The sequence below is a fragment of the Mus musculus genome, chromosome 11, assembly GCF_000001635.26.
Source record: "Mus musculus strain C57BL/6J chromosome 11, GRCm38.p6 C57BL/6J".
NCBI classification, from domain to species: Eukaryota; Metazoa; Chordata; class Mammalia; order Rodentia; family Muridae; genus Mus; species Mus musculus.
Window position 1 is genome coordinate 102665036 of NC_000077.6, and position 18454 is coordinate 102683489.

An 18454-nucleotide genomic window follows, 5' to 3' on the forward strand; every position below is an offset into this window, starting at 1 on the left:
CAGCGGACAGCTCTCACCATTTAAGCTCTACAAGGGTTTCGTTTCTTTGCCCTCTGAAAAAGGCTACAACAGTCTACTGGGCTGGCGGCTCTGTAGAGTTCTGGGAACTAGGGGCGGAGAACAAGACCCAAAACGAAGATGTTGGCCTCGGGTGCCCTCGGGTGCCGGGCGGAGGGCTTTCGGGTCATCGGCCTGTTGCTGTGCGATTTCTCTAATCTCCCAACCACCGCTACCAAGCCAGTAGGCGCGCGCGCCTCCCATCAGCCAATCAGCGGGCCTGTGCTCGTCCGTTCTGGCCAATCCCGAGCGAGCTTCCTTTGAGCGGGAAACATCTTCAGCCCTGGCCTGAGAGCAAGCCTAGGGCGAAGTCGGCTAACTGCTCCTTCTTAGTCTTGTCTCTGGGGGGGCAACAGACCCTGGAGGCGGTCGCCCATTGGCTGGGCCGCGGGCCAATGAGGGGTGCGAGATGAGGGGCCTCCTGGGCGTGGGCGTGGGCGGGGCGCCGGCGGCCGGTGCCTAGTCGCGAGGCGCGGGGAGCAATGTAACGGCCTCTTCGTCGCACCGTCTCGGCTCGGCCCCCCACCCACAGAGCGGCTCCTGGCAGCGCCGACGGCGGCTGCGGCAGCGGTAGCGGTGGGGTGCGGGCTGAGGGAGCTGGGCCTCGACGTCCTCCCTCACCCCCGTACCCCGGGAGCTGTTAACTAGCTCAGGAGGAGCTGGGGGGCCCCCATGGAGGTGAGCGGCGGAGACACCTGCCGGCCCCGTCACCCCCAAGGCCTGAGGGAGGGACCTGAGGTAACTGGCGGGGGTCGGGGGGACTTCGAGGATGGCAGCCCCCGGGAGAGACGCTGAGGAGAAGGCGCGTCCCTCAGCGTGCTTCTTCTTTAAGGAGGCCCGGGTGGTGGCGGGGTGGCGACACGGGAGATTACGGGTCGCGGGTGGGGGAGCCCCAACATGTCGTCGGGCCGAGTCGCGAGTGGGGGAGGGTTGCGAAGTCGCGAGTCTGGGCGAGGGTTGACCTCCCAGAGGCTTCAGAGCGGAGGCGCCACCTCGGTCAGCCAGTCGCAATGGCGCGGAGGCGTCTGTCAGGGCCGTCGAGGGCCGCTGCCGCCGCCGTCGCGCGTCTCAGAGCTGAGGCGCAGTGACGGGGTGGGGAGGAGGGCTTGAAGAGGAAACGAGGGAGCGGGGTTGGGGGGCCCGAGTTAGTGTCCCCTAAGGATCTGCAGTTAGACGGCCCAGGCTACAGCCCCAGCTGCGCGGCGCTCCGTGACCACCCGGCTTTTCCCCCGTTTCCGAGCAGCCGAAGGTGGCGGCGGCCGCGGCGGCGTTCCGTGGAAGCGCGAATCGGTGCTGGAACCTCAGCGTCGACACCAGCAATAGATTATCCGACGTCTTCAACAGCATGATGCTGACCGGCTCGGCGCCCTTCTATGATTGCTACAAGTCTCAGGTCCATTAACAAATTCAAGACTTTGCTCGTCCTCCCCCCAGCCCTCCCCCCCCAACCCTCTCCCCACCCCGCCCCCCAATCCTCTCCCCACCCCGCTCCCTTTGTAGTTTCCCCACCACCAAACGCAAACCCAGGACCTTCAGCTCCAGTCCCATACATGTTAAAAAAAACTCCAGTCAGAATTAGAAGCTGGGGAAAACGGGCTTCTTTTACTATTATTATTATTAAGTTCTGTATAGACACCAAAATTTTTTAAATTATATATACATATATATGTATATATGTGTTTATTTTATGGTGGTTTTATGGTGGAGGGGCCACAGAGACGTGGCATGACAACAGATGGAGGTTGGAGAACTTTTCAGTTCTCAGCGTCCACCACGTGGGTCCTAGGGATTGAACTCAGGTCCTCAGGATTGAACTCAGGTCCTCAGGATCAGCAGCAAGCACCCTGCCGCCCAACCGACTGGTCCAGAGGAGAATATTTTAGAGTTTGCACAGTACACACTTGGTTTTGGACATGGGGAAAATTTTTTTTTAATTTAAAAAAGAAATTTAAGCCAGGCAGTGTTGGTGCACACCTGTAATTCCAGCACTCGGGAGGCAGAGGCAGGCAGATCTCTTGAGTTCGAAGCCAGCCTGGTCTACAAAGTGAATTCAAGGACAGCCAGGGCTACACAGAGAAACCCTGTCTTGAGAAAACGAAAACAATAATTTATTTTTTTGTATATGTATGGTAGTTTTGCCGGCGTTGCAAGCTGCCATTGATCGTTGATCCTTCAGAAGAGCAGCCAGTGCTCTTAACCTCTCCAGCCCTCCAAGAAAAGACTTTTTTCATTGGCTCATTCCCTTTCTGTCCTTAGTATATAACATGTCAGTAATGTAAAAATTAATTTAGCAAGTAAGAAAGTTATTTAGCAAGACTAAATATTGTTTTATTTTAAGCATGTATTGTAATGCCTTTTAGTTTTTAATTTCAAACATACTTGCAATTTTAAAGGTAAATTTTTTTATACCTTTAATTTTCTTTACAGTGTCTTTAATTACGTGCTGTTTACCTCACTAAAACTTTGGTTTTGGGTTTTGTTTTGTTTGTTTGTTCTGGCTTCTCAAAGCACAGTTTTATTTCTCTGGTGTCACCCTAACTCTCCTGGAATTGACTCTGTAGACCAGGGTGGCCTCCAACTCAGAGATCTGCCTGCCTCCTAAGTGCTGGGATTAAAGGTGTGCGCCTCCAGGCCTGGCAAGACAAAATTTTTAAAAATTAGGCATAGAATAAAGTTTTTAAGAATGTGTATGAGTGTTTTACCTGCATGCTTTATGTACACCATGTGCTTGCCTGTAAAGGACAAATGAGGCAGTATTTCTAGAACTGCAGTTACAGATTGTTGAAAGCCGTCATTTGGATGCTGAGAGTTGAACCTGGGTATTCTCCCAAGAGCAGCAAGTACTCTTCCTGCTCAGCTATCTCTCTTGCCCCCTGCAAATTCTGTTTGAAAATTTTTAAGCAGGTCATCGATATTGATATATTTTTAGTTATAACAACTCATAGGAATAATAACTTATTATATCTATCATGTTCATTTGTTTATATATTGTCATAGTTGCTTCAGCATTAGTGCTGGAACAGAGCTGAGGAATTGCAGCCTATTTGTAATGCCCCACAGATGTTTGTATTCCAGCTTTTGACAGAGTTCTTGAGTAGCTATCCCAACTTCTAACACCTGCATTATTATGTTTTCTTACTATTTTGCTAGTACTCTGTAATAAATGAAAATTTGATCTCTAATGTGGAAATATTTCTTTAAAATTTTAGAACGAAGACAATGTAGACCTAAGGCAGACCTGCACTCCACTCTCCTCATCAACAGAGTATGCAAGTTCTATAGACTCCTCACTCTTCTATGCACCATGGTCTACTTACGGAGACGATATTAAACAACCTCCCAGTTCTCAGATCAGTGTAAAGAACAGGTAAGTTTTCTCAGGTTCAATGAGTTTTTAAAGTTTTGTTTCACAGCTATCAAAGTATATTAGATTTTTATCTCTTCTATTTTAATATTATGAGATTATAATTTTATGTTAATGTTTTAAGAAAGCACAAATTATTAGGCAGTTATTTATATATAATTTTTAGTTAACGTTTTTAGATGTAAGTTGGCTTCATATTTGTTACCTTTCTGCCTTATCTCTTGAGTGCTGGATCTGCAGTAGTACACAAGTCTCAACTTTGTTTTAAAATGTTTTTAGGTTATTTTATGTGCACAGGTGTTTTACTTGCATGTGTGACTCTGTACAACATGTGCATGCCTTTTGATTGTGGAGGTCAGACAGGTTTTGAATCCACTGAAACTGGACTTAATGGTTGGTTGTGAGTCACCACTTGGGTGCTGGTAACTGAACCTACATCCTCTAGAAGAACAAGAAGTTTTCTTAAGCACTGAATCAGTTCTTGTGTCCCAAATCTCAGGTGTCTTAAGTTCTTTCTTTTTTTTAAAAACTATTTATTTTTGTGTATGTGAGTACACTGAAGCTGTCTTCAGACACACCAGAAGAGGGCATCAGATCCATTACAGATGGTTGTGAGCCACCATGTGGTTGCTGGGAATTGAACTCAGGACCTCTGGGAGAGCAGTCAGTGCTCTTAACTGTTGAGTCATCTCTCCAGCCCAAGTTCTTCTTTCTAAAGATAACATTTTAAAATTTCATAAATTGTGTGTGTGGGTCTGTGTGTGTGTCTCTGTGTGCTTGTGTTAAGGACAACTTGAGGAAGCTGGTTCTCTTCTTCTAATATGTCTCAGGGATGGAGCTCACATCATTAGGCTTGGTGGTAAGCGCTTATAACCTGCTGAGGCATCAACTTATCAACTTTAAACATAATTAAATTTAAAATGTTTAGATCTAGGGAGCTGAAGAGATAGTTCAGTGGTTAAGAGCACTGCCTGCTTTCCCAGAAGTCCTGAGTTTAATTTCCAGCAATATCTATGATAAGACCTGATGTCCTCTTCTGGTGTGCAGTCATACATACAGAGATAGCATTCATACAGAAATAAAATTAAAATCTATAAATCTATTTTTATCCAATTTTAAGTTTTCACTAATTTTTCTTATATAGAAAACAAGGTTTTATGCAACTTGAAATATTTTAAAGTATTTTCTACCCTGCAAACAATAAGAGCTTACTGCATGTCAAATATTCTCTTATGTAGAGAAAATAGAATTAATATAGTAAGTATTATTCTTGTCTTTATAGTCATATAGTAAAGAGGATTATGACAATAATAACATACCAGGGACTGCACATGAGGATTTAAAAGAGAACGGGGCTGGTATGAGTTCAAGGACAGCCTGGTATTCATATGTATGTGTATAAATAAAACATTACAGAAAGCTGTGGGGAAGAGAAGCTTACTCAGAGTGATGTTTACATTTAATTACATATAAGGGAACTATTAATGGAGGCTTGGTGCATGTTTAATAAGGAAACATATTTGTTGAGTCCTACTAATAAAAACACTGAAAGTTAAAAATTATGGGTAATTAAGTATTAGACTATATAATACACAATTCTCCAAAAATAACTGAAATTGACAGATGCTATTGAAAACATTTAGTCTGGTCACACTCCTTCAATGCCAGCATTTGAGAGGCAGAGATAGGCAGATCTCTATGAATTAAGGTCAGCCTGGTCTACATTGTTCCAGGACAGCTAGAGTTATATATAGTAAGTCCCTGGCTCAAAAAAAAAAAAAAAGCAGAAAAAATTCAAACTTTACAGAAATATGTATTAAAGAGAATTAAAACTTTACTTTGTCCACTCTGGCTCTTCTCCCAAAATGATAATTATTAGTGGTTTGGCAAATATTAGATTGAAAATTTTCTAGATTTTATATACAAAGAAAATTTCATATTGAATCTTTAATGAACTAACACTGTATAGTGGAAAGATATTAGACTTGATGGTGTAGTTTGTTCAGTGTATAGTTTGGTAAGTCACATACCCTTGTAAAGTACAATTTTAATATTTATTATGATTATACATTCAACAGATAACTAAATGGCTACTAATATTTACCTTTCTCTATTATTTATTTCTAAAATATTCCAACAATCTGAAGTTTTGGAAAGAAAATAAGAAAAAATGATTTATTTTGTTGTTTCAGACAGGTTACCTAAACTGGCTTCAAACAACTCAGTTTTAGAGTTTGATTGATTTTTGCTTTTTGAGATAGGATCTGGCCTCTACATAATTCTGACTGTCATGGAGTTTACTATGTAAACCAGGCTGACCTTGAACTCTGAGATCCATCTATTTCTGTCTTCTGTCTCTCAAGAGCTGGGATTAAAGGAATGTACCACCAAGCCTGGCTAATTTTCTGTTGTTGTTGGTTGGTTGGTTGGGTTTGTTTGTTTGTTTGTTTTCTCCTCGTGAAGGCCCTGATTGTCCTAGAGCTCACTCTGTAGTCCAGGCTGGCCTCAAATTGACAGAGATCTGACTGCCTCTGTCTGCTGAGTGCTGGGATTAAACCACCTGGGTTTGTTTTTTTCTCTTTTAAAGACAGGATTGCAATGTGTAGCCCTGGTTAGGCTCAAATTTACAGTAATTTTCGTACCTCAACCTTTTGGTTTTTTGAGACAGGGTTTCTCTGTGTAGCCCTGGCTGTCTGGAACTCACTCTGTAGATCAGGCTGGCCTTGAACTCAGAAATCCGCCTGCCTCTGCCTCCCAAGTGCTGGGATTAAAGGAGTGCCACACCGGGCCGTATTAGATCCTATTAATTTCTGTGTAGCATTTCAGAGATGTGAAACTCCAGCTTAATCACTGCTTTGCAATGATATAGGGATAGCCAATAAACTACTATATTTAATGAACAACTGTAAAATTACCATGTTGTCTATGATGTCCATATCCCATTTCATCATGTTATCTAATATTTAATACATTTAATACAAGGGCCTAAAAGCAACAGCAGTTTCATGGTTTTGTGGTTGTTTTGGTTTTGCTTTGCTTTCTTTTCTTCCTTCCTTCCTGTTTTTTGTTTTTGTTTTTGTTTGGTGTTTGTTTGGTTTTGTGACAGTCTGACTTTGTAGCCTTGGCTGGCCTGAAAGTTGCTGAATAGACCACACTAACCTCAAAGCCTTGGATATCTGCCTGCCTCTGCCTCCTGAGTGCTAGTACTGAAAGAGTGTACTACCATGACTCTAGCTTCATTTGGTTTTCAAATAACAAATGAAAAAAATTGAACAGATTTAGAATGATGCATAAATGTACTGGACATGCTTTCAGGAGTTGTACCAAGCATTTCTGTGACATTGTTGGCCAGAAATTTATATCTTGGTCACTTTAAATCAATAGCATACGTTATAGAGAAATAAGAGGTAAGCATATTTTGTAAACTAGGCATAAGACTTGAAATGAGAAATATTTATATAATAGATAATATACTAAACTAGAAAATGTTCTTGTCTTCCCTTTGTTTGAAAGGATGTATAGTATTGATCTATCTTACAGAAAAGATGATACAGGGGATGGGAATGCAGCTTATGTTAGAGCACTTATCTAGTGTGCATGAGGTCCTGGATTTGATCTTTAGCACCACAAACGAAAAAGGAATAAAAACAAAAAAGAATGGAATATTGAGAGAGAAATTGATGTATTTTAATAAATAAGATAGTTTATATATGATATTCATTTTTAGGATTCAGACCGAAAGAAATGACTATGGCAGTGAAACAGACTTATATGGACTCGTGTCTAACATTTTGGAAGAACAGGATAAGTCGCAGCCATATTTTGCTGAAGGGTTAGTATATAAGCTTTATGGTGTTTTATAGCTCTTTTAATTGATATATACTAGGTTACCTTGTTGTTTAATATTTATATTTAACAATGGATCATAGGCTAATAGGTATTTTCAAATATTTGTTTCTAGGAGCCTTGATTTTGCTGAAGTACCTGCTAGACACTTGAACGTTCAGTATAATGTTTTGCTTGCTTAAGAACTTTGATTTGAAAAAATTCTTGCATAAATCATAGTTATTTCCCTTAAATTCATGAGCCTGAAGTTTGGCTTAAGGAACATAAGTTCTAAGAGGCTTTAAACTTAGACCTTGAAGGATAAAACTCATTGCAGGAATACATATGGATTTTATTCATATGGTAGAGGTTTTAAAATATTTTAATTGTTTTATTTGGGTGTGGGAGCCATATTATCCAAGTGCCCTATTAATAAGAAAATATGCCATACATGTGTAACCAGTTAAAATACTTGAGTTTCAAAAATATTTTAAGCAAAACACATCTTTTTTCATTAAAAATTTTGGTCAACAGACTTTTGAATTATATAATAACCTATTCAAAGGAAAAACTATTTGCTTAGTATAAACAATTCATGTAAGACCCTAAAGTTACTCACCTTGGGCATTGACTAATGACTTCTAGAAAAGTGTGAAGATAGTAAAATTAAAATTCATATAGTCATGCATTGCTTAATGATGGGGACAGGTTCCAACAAATGCATCATTACACTATTTTAGTGTTGAGAACATAGTACTTACCCAAAGCTAAGGGTATAGGCCAATCATTCAGTGTGACTCCTTGATGTAGTCAAAAAGACACAGTAGCCATAAAGTGCTCCAAGTGGGTACACATGTCTATAATCTCAGTTTGATCTGAAGTAGTACAATCCAGAGTTGGAGTACATCCTTGGCTACCTAGAGGGTTTGAGGGTTGGAGGGTTTGAGGTTGACTTTGACTTATACCAAGACCCTGTCTATAAATATACCAACAAAAAACAGAGAGAAATGAGAGACAGTGTAACCTTAAGAATATACAAGGTTGCTGCTGGTGTAATGACCATTTTACAATTAATTTATTTAAAAATAAATAAACAGGCAATAAAAATATACAGGGACTGGAAATATGGCTCAGTGGTTAAGAGTATTTGCTATTCTTTAAAGAATCCAAACTCATTTTTGAGTACCCATGTAAGATGGCTCACAATCTTTTGTATCTCCAGCTCCAGCATATATAATGCTTTTGATCCCTGAGGGAACTGTACATACACGCACATACCCACATACACATATACATAGACATAATTAATAATAATGAAAATAAATCTAAAAACTTTAAATATACTACAGTAAATGTATAAACTTGTAAGTCATTATCACCTAATATTATATATTATACATAGCTGTGTCCTGTACTATTAAAGGATTGGCAGTACAGTAATAATGTTTATATAAATACCACAAACATAAGTAATGCTTTGTGCTATGCCACTATGGCAAAGGGTATTTTCCAATTCCACTGGCACTCTTAAAGCACCATCATATATATGTGGTCACCTTTATTTGGCACACAACTCTTACCACAGATGGCACATTTTATATGATTGACTTGTTTGGAAACAGTTTATAAATAAGGGCTGGGAAAGACTTGAGAATGGTGAAGTGGGGCAAGAGATTTTATTTTTATTCTTTCCTAATATTCCAGAGAAAATAGTCTCTAAGACTTAAATTGTAATTAAATATGTTTACTTGTTCTAGGACCTGCTCCTCCAACTTAAAGTCAGTTTGGCCAATGAACACAAGCAGATTTGTAGATCACCATGACCTCTTAACAGAACCCAAAAGGCCAGTAGATACATCTATCTCTCAGCAAGCGTTTTATAGTGGTGAATCTGTGTCAGCAGTGGAAAAGCAATACTTGCATAATAGTTCTCTCACACCACAGCAAAAAATAGATGAGCTTTATCATGGTTATACTGGTTTAGACCTTGAAGAACAATGGCTGTACCTTTCAAGAAGTGATCATTCTAACTGTTACAATAGTCAGGCTAATGATACAGTTAAGGCAACTTTCCAAGAATATCCATTTGTCAAAAACTGTTTTACACCACAGACTGGCCTGTCTGATATCATGAAAGAATCAGGAATTGATACTTATGCCTATGGAAGAGAGAAAATATGTACTAAAGGTCTTGAAACACCATTACAGCATAAAAGGGCAGAGATATTTCTTTCCCAATTTAATAGATATAATGAAAATGCAGATTATTGTAGATATCCAGAATATGCTCATCCTAATAAGGCAAAGCTTAACAAATGTTCAAATTTTAGTGTCCAAGATGGTAAAAAGTTAGCCAATGGCACACCTGAGACACCAACTGTGGAAGCAGATGCCTATACGAAGTTATTTCAAGTTAAACCAGCAAATCAGAAAAAAATGGAGGAGACAATACCTGACCAGCAGAATTTTGCATTTCCAAAAACAACACCACATCTGACAGAAAAACAGTTTGCAAAGGAAGCAGCATTCACTGCTGATTTTGGCTTAAAATCAGAATATGGACTAAAGCCTCACACAGCTTGTCCAACTAATAATGATTTTGCTAATGTCTCTGAAAAGCAACAGTTTGCTAAGCCTGACCCCCTAAACTCTGAATATTTTAAATCAGTGAATTTATTCTCAAATTCAGCAACATCTTCAGGAGGTATCAGTTTAAACAGACCAACTTGGATGAATGTTCAAACAAAAAATAACCTTCCTATTCCTTATCGAAATCAAGGTAACTTGATGAAATTGAATAGTCATTTAAGTGCAGCTTCAAAAGGTTCTAACCACTCTTCAGATTTTCCCCAACTTTCATCTACAAATTTAACTTCAAATAGCAACTTATTTCAGAAGTATTGCCAAGAAAACCCTTCAGCATTTTCTAGTTTTGATTTTAGTTACAACGGTGCAGAAAGAATTCAGTCTGTGAATCACATGGAAGGACTAACAAAAACCGGAGAAGACAATCTCTTTGAATCAGTTACAGAGAAAAAAATAAAGCAGCCAAATGGATTTTGTGATAGCTATTCAGCTTCACAGTATGGGATAATAGAAAATGTAAACAAACATAATTTTCAAGCCAAGCCCCAGAGTGGACATTATGATCCTGAGGACATTCCAAAGCATTTTGATGGCTTACCTCAAAATACATATCAAGATCTGTTAGAGTCACAGGGTCATTTTAATAGCCACAGACAAGGAAGTGGAGACAACAATATTAATAGCCGTGTGAATCGCACACAGGCCTCATGCTTTTCTAATAATTATATGATGGGAGATTTACGACATAATCAGGGTTTTCAACAACTTGGTTCAAATGGGTTTCCCCTAAGATCTACCCACCCATTTGGCCATTCAGTTGTTCCACTGTTGGATTCCTATGATTTGTTTTCTTATGATGACTTAAGCCATTTATATCCTTATTTTAATGACATGATGTATGGTGATAATTCCTTTTCTGGTTTTGTGCCAACTTTTGGATTTCAAAGACCAATTAAAACCCGTAGTGGACCAGCTAGTGAGCTTCATATTCGTCTAGAAGAGTGCTATGAACAATGGCGAGCATTGGAAAAGGAGAGAAAAAAGGTAACAGAATTATCCATTTAGAAGTAACAGTGTGTTCAGTCCACTTAGCTTTGTTTACTTTGCTTTGTTTAAGAGTTCTTTTTTTGGTTTTTCAAGACAGGACTTCTCTGAATAGCTCTGGCTGTCATGATACTCTGTAGACCAGGCTGGCCTTGAACTCAGAGATCCTCCTGCCTCTGCCTCCTGAGTGCTGGAGTTAAAGGTGCAAGCCTCCATTGCCCAGCCTAAGAATATTTATTTCTAGCTGGATTTTTCTGTAAATACTGTACAGTATTTAATTCAATGCTATAAAGGACTTAAGTAGGTTACTTAAAGATTGAAAGATTAGAGTTTTGAAGCAGTTATTTTCTCTTTTAAAACTTCCTATGGAAGCCGGGCATTGGTGGCGCATGCCTTTGATCCCAGCACTTGGGAGGCAGAGGCAGGCAGATTTCTGAGTTCGAGGCCAGCCTGGTCTACAGAGTGAGTTCCAGGACAGCCAGGGCTACACAGAGAAACCCTGTCTCCAAAAAAAACTAGGAAAAAAAAAGTTTCTATGAGTTAGATTTTCTTCCTTATTGGTTTACAGAAGTTTTTTTCTTAAGTGTTAAATTGTTGTAGAGTTTTAAAGTAAATATAATAAGTATGAGAAAAATTATGGTACTGTGGTTTATATTTGTTATTTTTCTTTTTTCAGTTTTTCACTTTCTAAGTTAGCATATAAATGTGGTTTATATTGGTTGCCTTTTGACACCAAGTAACTTCTATTTCTTAGAGTTGTAAAAAATATTCACAGGTGAATCATGTTTTTAAAATTTAGTCTCTAAAAATTATATTTCACAGACTGAATTAGCCCTTGCCAAGAATTATCCAGGAAAAAAAGTATCCAGTACTAATAATACTCCAATTCCAAGACTGACTTCCAACCCATCTAGAGTTGATCGGTTAATTGTGGATGAACTTCGAGAACAAGCCAGAGTAAGCTGTTAAAACATCCAATATGAACTTTAAAAAATTACTTGATATAAAATTTAAAGAATTTCAGTAAGCTAGAGTCGTAAAGGATTTTAATATCACATTTACAGCTAGGTGTGATGGCATGTGTATGAAATGCCAGCATTTGGTCAAGATGAAGGCCAGCCTCGGCTATATTAGTGAGTTTGAGAACAGTCTAGGCTCAAAACAAACAAAAAAATATAGTAAAATCACTTACATATAGCTGAAAAAAAATCTTTTGTGTGTATGTGCACATTGAGGCCACAGGTGGACAGTAGGGTCTTCCTCAATTGCTTTTCGCCTTAGTTTTTTGAGGCAGGGTTTCACAGAACCTGGAGGTCACTGATTTATCTAGGCTAGCTTTCTGGCTGCCTTAGGTACTCTCTTATCTCCACTTCCTCAGCACCGGGATTACAGTGGACATCACTGTGTTTGGCTCATTTTTGAACATGGGTGCTGAGGATCTGAACTTGGATTCTCATGCTTGCTCAGCTAGCCCGTTACTGTCTGAACCACCTCCCAACACAGCTCAAATAAATTCGTGTTTGGTTCTTTAACTATTCTGAATATTGGGGAAAGACAAAAATAGTTCCATAGTCATTTAATAAGTAATTTGAGTAGGCTAGAGATTGTTATCAATCACTGGTAGACTTACCTTTAACATGTATGAAGCCTTGAGTTACATCCCCAGCATCATAGCATAATATTTTTAGTAATTTAAAGAATTTCTCTTCAAATACACATTGGCAAAGGAACCCCTGATAGAAAGAATGCTTTTAAAACCAACACTTTACAATGCTTTAAAAGGCCTGAAAGATGGCTCAGTGGGTAAAGGTGTTGAATGCCAAGGCTAACAACCTAAGTTTGATTCCTAGGAGCCACATGGTGGGTGGAAGGAGAGAATCAACTCCTGTATGTTATCCTCTGATTATAAAATAGTTCTTTTAAAAAATGTAAAATAAAAACAAAAACAAAAAGTGATGGCATTTTGATAGTACTCTTCACCATACTTTGGCTCTTAACCTCCCATTACTTTCTCTTGTTCCCTCTGTTGTATATACATTTACATCTGGATTCCACATGATAAAAAACATTAGCTATGTGTCTTTCTTACCCCCATTACTCTCTTGGCCCTCCCCTATTGAGAAATATAATTTTTACCTCACTGGAGTCTTGCATATGTTTTTTATTGTTATTGTTCATCTGCTTAGCCCTCAAGGATCTGACTGGTGTACAAAGGAAGGAAAATATTTAACACTTGGAACAGACTTGTTAATAATTAGTTCCCAGTGCTAATTATTTATCTTGATAGTCACATGTCAATTAATTAAAAAGTTCTTTAATTTACATTGGTTAGATCTTGAAACATATTGAGCATATTAAATATAACTCCCCATACAAATTTAATATAATGACATTTTAGCTTTTCGTGTGCATGGGAATGTGGTATACGTGTGTGTGTGTGTGTGTGTGTGTGTGTGTGTGTGTGTGTGTATTTTACATCTGTGGGCACACACATGAGGGTGTACATGTATGTGTGTGCAGATGCCTGTAGAGGCCAGAGGTTGGTATTGTTTTCCTTATTTACTCTCCAATGTATATATTGAGGCAGGATCTCTCACTTGAACCCACAACTCACCAGTTTGGCTAGTGTAGCTAGCCGTTAGCTCGAGGGATCCTGGCTCTACCTCTGGAGCATTGGGATTACAGGAAGACTACCAAGATTACATGAGTGTTGGGAATCTGAACTCTGGTATTTGCACTTGTGTGGCACGCATTTTATCCAGTAATCCATCTCCCCAGCCCTGGTATCCTCTTAAAAGTTCACTAACAAAAATATTGGGAACTTTCCTGGGACTGGAAATAATGTAGCTCAGTTGACAGAATGCTTGTGTAGCACACACAAAGCCCTACTGCCATATGTACACTTGTAATCCCAGCACTAAAATTATTGCTGATTTTTATTAGCAGTTTTGGCATTTATAATACTTTATATCATTTCAATGTAAATTTAAATCTTTATTGTCTGTAGTATAGATTCCTTAAAACTAACAGGTGTGGCTCGAGAGGTGGCTCAGAGGTTGAGTGCTTACTGTTCTTCCAAAGAACATGAGTTTGGTTCTCAATACCCACATTGGGCTGCAGAACTGCCTATGACTAAGCTTCAGAGCCTCTCATACCCTCTTCAGGTCTTTTCAGGCATGCACACACACGCAGACAAGACACACAATCACACACACATACGCGCACAATCACACACACACACACACACACACACACACAAAATCTCTTAGGAAAAAAAAAATCTTTCAGTTTGGTCTATTTCTGATCGCCAAAAAGAAAATATTGGAGACCCAGAAAGAAGACTTGTTGAGGTCAGGATTAATCAAAAATAGTTCATGTCTTTTTTAAAAAGATTTATTTATTTTATGCTTACTGACACTGTCACTGTCTTCAGACATACCAGAAGAGGGCATCAGATCCCATTACAGATGGTTGTGGGCTACCTTGTGGTTTCTGGGAATTGAACTCAGAACCTCTGGAAGAGCAGTCAATGCTCTTAACTGCTGCTCTCCAGCAACCCCCACCACTCAACATCTTTTTGACTCAGGGTCTCACAATGAAGCTTTGGCTGGTCTGGAAATTGCTATGTGGACCAGGCCTTGAACTCATAGAGATTTCCATCTTTTTCTCCCAGGTTCTGGGATTAAGGTCCTGCCCCAATGACTTCAGCTGAAACCCTTCTTTAGGTGATCTTTACTAACAGCATTCTGCTTATGGGCTATTGACAAAAACCCAGTATCAGATCTTAGCACTGTCAATGATTTAAATGTGTTTGAATATTAGATCTTTTCATTATTATTCTCAGTAGTCAACTATAACTTTTAGAATTAGCATACACAAACAAATATATAGAGACTTTGCAGTTTTCTTTCCACTACCATAGTCTTAGGACATAGTAAACATCCATTTATTTATTGTTGTTCTCTATTATGCTTCATTAAAGACTTGTTTGCCTTATCAAAATTTAAATGTTTCCTTCAGGTTGTGACTTTACTGGGCAAAATGGAACGTCTTCGAAGCTCTCCCCTTCATGCTAATATCTCTACTGCTCTTGATAGACACTTGGAGTCAATTCACATTGTACAGTCACGTAGAAAGGATGAAATTGTTAATGCTTCAAATCGGCAAAGACAAGGAGTGCCTAGGTGCCAAGATGACAGAGGTACAAACATTAATTGAAACTCTTTTGATACAGTAGTGTAATAATTTGAATATTAATAAAATCAGATTCTGGGATTAAAAGATTGAATTTCTAAAATTAACACTTATCTGAACAAATTAGAAATGATCACTACATTATTCTCAAAGTATATTGTTAATTTATGCATTTAATTATATATATAGTCTTTTTATAAAACCAAATCATAGTTATTTCTATAGAAATCAAAGATAAAGTAACAATGCTTTAACTATTAAAAAAAAACAAAGTATTTCATTATCTTAGCTATCACCATTTTTGTAAAAATCATGTTTGATCATTTGGTAGCAACAGCACTGAGCTTCTTAAATGTAAGGAGTATTTAAGTGAATAATAATAAGTAATCCTATTTATTTTACAGATGTGTTTGCCCTTGCTACAGCAATTAAAGAGATGTGTGTAGCTACTCGAAAAGCACGCACTACCCTATGGTGTGCACTGCAGATGACCTTGCCCAAAACAGCAAGTACAGCGGGCCAAGCTGACATGGAAAAGGCTTTCCAAGATCTAGTAAACTGTGAAGAGAAAGTCCATGAAAGCATAAATAGTAGCAATCCAATGAACCAGAGAGGTGAAACAAGTAAACATTAAGGAAATGCCAGCAGAAGGAAGAGTTTAAAAGCTGTTAAGTAAATGTATCAAGATGTGCTAAAATTTTTAATGAACTTGTCAAACTTTCAGTCCATTAATTTTCTTTCAGATTTAAAGTTAATACTTCAATGAAGTCTAACTTCTATTTAAAAATCTGCTTGGAATGAATCAGATACAGTTTAAAGGGAACTCAAAGGTAAAGTTGATTATTCTAGGAGTTCTGAGTAGTCACAAAGATAGCAAGTTTATTTTATAAAATATCCCCTTACAGCTAAAAATTGCTTAAATCCATTCTTCAGTGCAGGTAAATGCAAATGTGAAATTCTTCTAGGAGATAAGTTTCATTTAGTTCTGCCTTAGTAAGTGTAATTCCAAATAATGAGTCTAAGTGACTGTAACCCAATTATGGCTACAGTTTAGTAACCAAGACAAGTTTTGATTGTGATTTAAAAGTATTTTCCTTACAAAACTGGATAATACCTAGGAAACAAAGGAAAACAGGGATAATAAACCCAATATTCATGTAAAAATTTAATATTTAAAATACTACCATATTTATAAATTTGAAATCTTGGTGCCTAAGTCTATGGAGGGAAATGCATCTGCTTCTCCTAAATTAGTGATGAAAGTGCCAGTGGGAACCATGCGAGTTGCTGGATATAAAGCCTGTTCAAATCATTAGTATATAGTCCTTAAATTTTAATTATACTATCAATTATTAAATATTTCCAATTTTAAGGTATTTAAATTGAATCAAAATAAAACATTCCTTTATCTGGATCTTATAGACTTGATGCCTAGTAACTAAAATAATGACTCTTGTTTTAATACCCTTAGTTTGCTGTCTTAAATGAGGGTATCACGAAGTTCTAAAATGTATTTTTAGGTTAATCTTTAACTAGTTTAGTTTCTCAATTAGTTAGTGTATATTTTGTGTAGTTATGTTCATTTTTTTTGCTTCTGTATTTTTTTTAAAAGAGCACTTGAAAGCTTGGCTTTTTCTGTTTTCATCACTTAGTATCTTTGTATTAGAACCTGAATAATCCATTAATATGAAATGTTGGTATTATGTGACTCAGAAGATCTTGGGTTTTAAAGTTTCTAGCATGAGTTAAACTATAATATAATGTACTGATGAAATTTAATTGAAATATCCTTGACTAGAAACACTGATGTTTTTGATGTTAGTGTTTTTTTTCTTAGCTTTAGAAATCCTGGTATTAAAAAGAGTGTAATCACACCACATAAATTTCCTTTAGATGATGTGCGGGGAAACTGATTGGGAGTGCAGGAGTGACTGTAGGAGGGACGCTCTGATCACTGATAAGCTTTAGAACTGTCAAATGAATCACACTGAGGGCAGTCACATAAGATAGCCCACCCCACCACAGTCACTGCATGCAAAGTGGTTAAGTTTGACATAAAACATGTTGAATGTTATGAAAACAAATATTGTACTGAATTTAGTCTCTCAGGAAAAAATAAATTACTTTGTTGGAAATGTTTAGTTTCATTTTTTACATTTGTGTTAATTTTTAACATTGTATTTATGTCTGAAATTCATTTGGCTAAGAGCCTTCCTGATTTAAATTTCATTACTAATACATAAGAATATTGACAGATGATTGTGATTCAGATTCACTTAGATCCCACCTGACCTCCTTTCAAAACACTTTCCATTGCTGAATAAATACTCTGGGGAGACCTTTACAGGAAAGTGGTCACAGTGAAATTCAGTCAGTTAAGAAAAACCAAACTCTGGCCTGGGGATGTAGCTCAATTGGGTGAATGCTTTGAGTATGGAGGAGACCCTGGGTTGCTCCTGGGCACTGGATAAAAAAGTGTGGTGAGTGTCTGTAATTCCAGCATTAGAGGGGGAAAGGGCAGGAGGACAAGAAAAATCTTTGAGGCTAGCCTGTAATACAGAATGAGCCAGATTTAACACTTGGGAAACTTGGGAGGTGGAGGCAGGAGGATCAGAAGTTAAAGGCCAGCCGGGGCTATTCTGTTACAAACAAGATCTTTGAAATTTTGCTTTATTGGCTTTTTCCATAGTGGTTCTCAACCTGTGGGTCACAGCCTCTTCAGCAACCTTCTATCTTAAAAAATATCTACATTACAATTCATAACAGTAGCAAAGTACAGTTATGAAGTAAAAATCAAAATAACTTTATGGCTGAGGTTCACCAGAGCATGAGGAACTGACCGTATTAAAGGGCCACAGCATTAGGAAGCCTGAGAATTACTGGTCTAGATGGTTCTTTTCCCTTGGTTTCCTAGCTGTCCTGTAACTGGTTATGTGGACCTCAGGCTGGCAGTGGTGATCTTCTTAGTTTTTAAAAATGTGTGTATACATGCACACACATAAGCTAGAGTGGGTGTTGGGGTCAGAGGATAACTTCCTTTCTCCTCACAGCATGTGGGTTCTGGAGGTCAAACCAATTGCTGAATCCTTTTACACACCCAGCCAACCTAGCCTATGTTTTTATTTTGGTTGTTTTCCTTAAGAGTAATGTATATGTCTCCATGTTAGTAAGCACATATAAACACAGAATAAAAGAAGTGTTTTCTAAATTAGGTGGAGATTCAAGGAAGACACCCAGCATCTACCCCTTGCTTCCATACAGCATGTGCACATTCACACAAACATGTAGACACCAGACACACATTTATATGGAGGCATCATTCTATCAGTACCCTTTCCATTTGGATAAAATAGTTACAGTAAAGTTTTGGAGGAATTACTACTG

The 18454-nt window shown here is 38.3% G+C and overlaps 1 protein-coding gene across 3 annotated transcripts; it reads left to right on the plus strand.

Annotated features, from left to right (window-relative positions):
* Positions 1 to 315: 315 nt before the first annotated feature.
* On the plus strand, positions 316 to 17205 carry Meioc (meiosis specific with coiled-coil domain). Of its 3 annotated transcripts, none has more exons than XM_006533415.2 (8): positions 316 to 735; positions 1301 to 1450; positions 3267 to 3424; positions 7149 to 7253; positions 9004 to 10876; positions 11699 to 11833; positions 14897 to 15077; positions 15475 to 17196. In XM_006533415.2, the coding sequence occupies exons 1-8, from the start codon at positions 730 to 732 to the stop codon at positions 15702 to 15704; spliced, it is 2838 nt and encodes a 945-aa protein (XP_006533478.1). In that variant the 5' UTR covers positions 316 to 729; the 3' UTR covers positions 15705 to 17196. The 3 variants fall into 3 exon arrangements, with proteins under 3 accessions (XP_006533478.1, XP_006533479.1, NP_001121048.1); XM_006533416.3 differs by having other exon boundaries at positions 318 to 795; positions 10780 to 10876; positions 15475 to 17205; NM_001127576.2 differs by having other exon boundaries at positions 550 to 795; positions 15475 to 17203.
* The last annotated feature ends 1249 nt before the right edge of the window (positions 17206 to 18454 follow it).

Coding starts and splice junctions, on each gene's coding strand:
- Meioc (NM_001127576.2), top strand. CDS start 730: ATGGAGGTGAGCGGCGGAGACACCTGCCGGCCCCGTCACCCCCAAGGC. Junction 796..1,300: donor GCCTGAGGGAGGGACCTGAG/GTAACTGGCGGG, acceptor GTTTCCGAGCAG/CCGAAGGTGGCGGCGGCCGC. Junction 7,254..9,003: donor CAGCCATATTTTGCTGAAGG/GTTAGTATATAA, acceptor TACTTGTTCTAG/GACCTGCTCCTCCAACTTAA.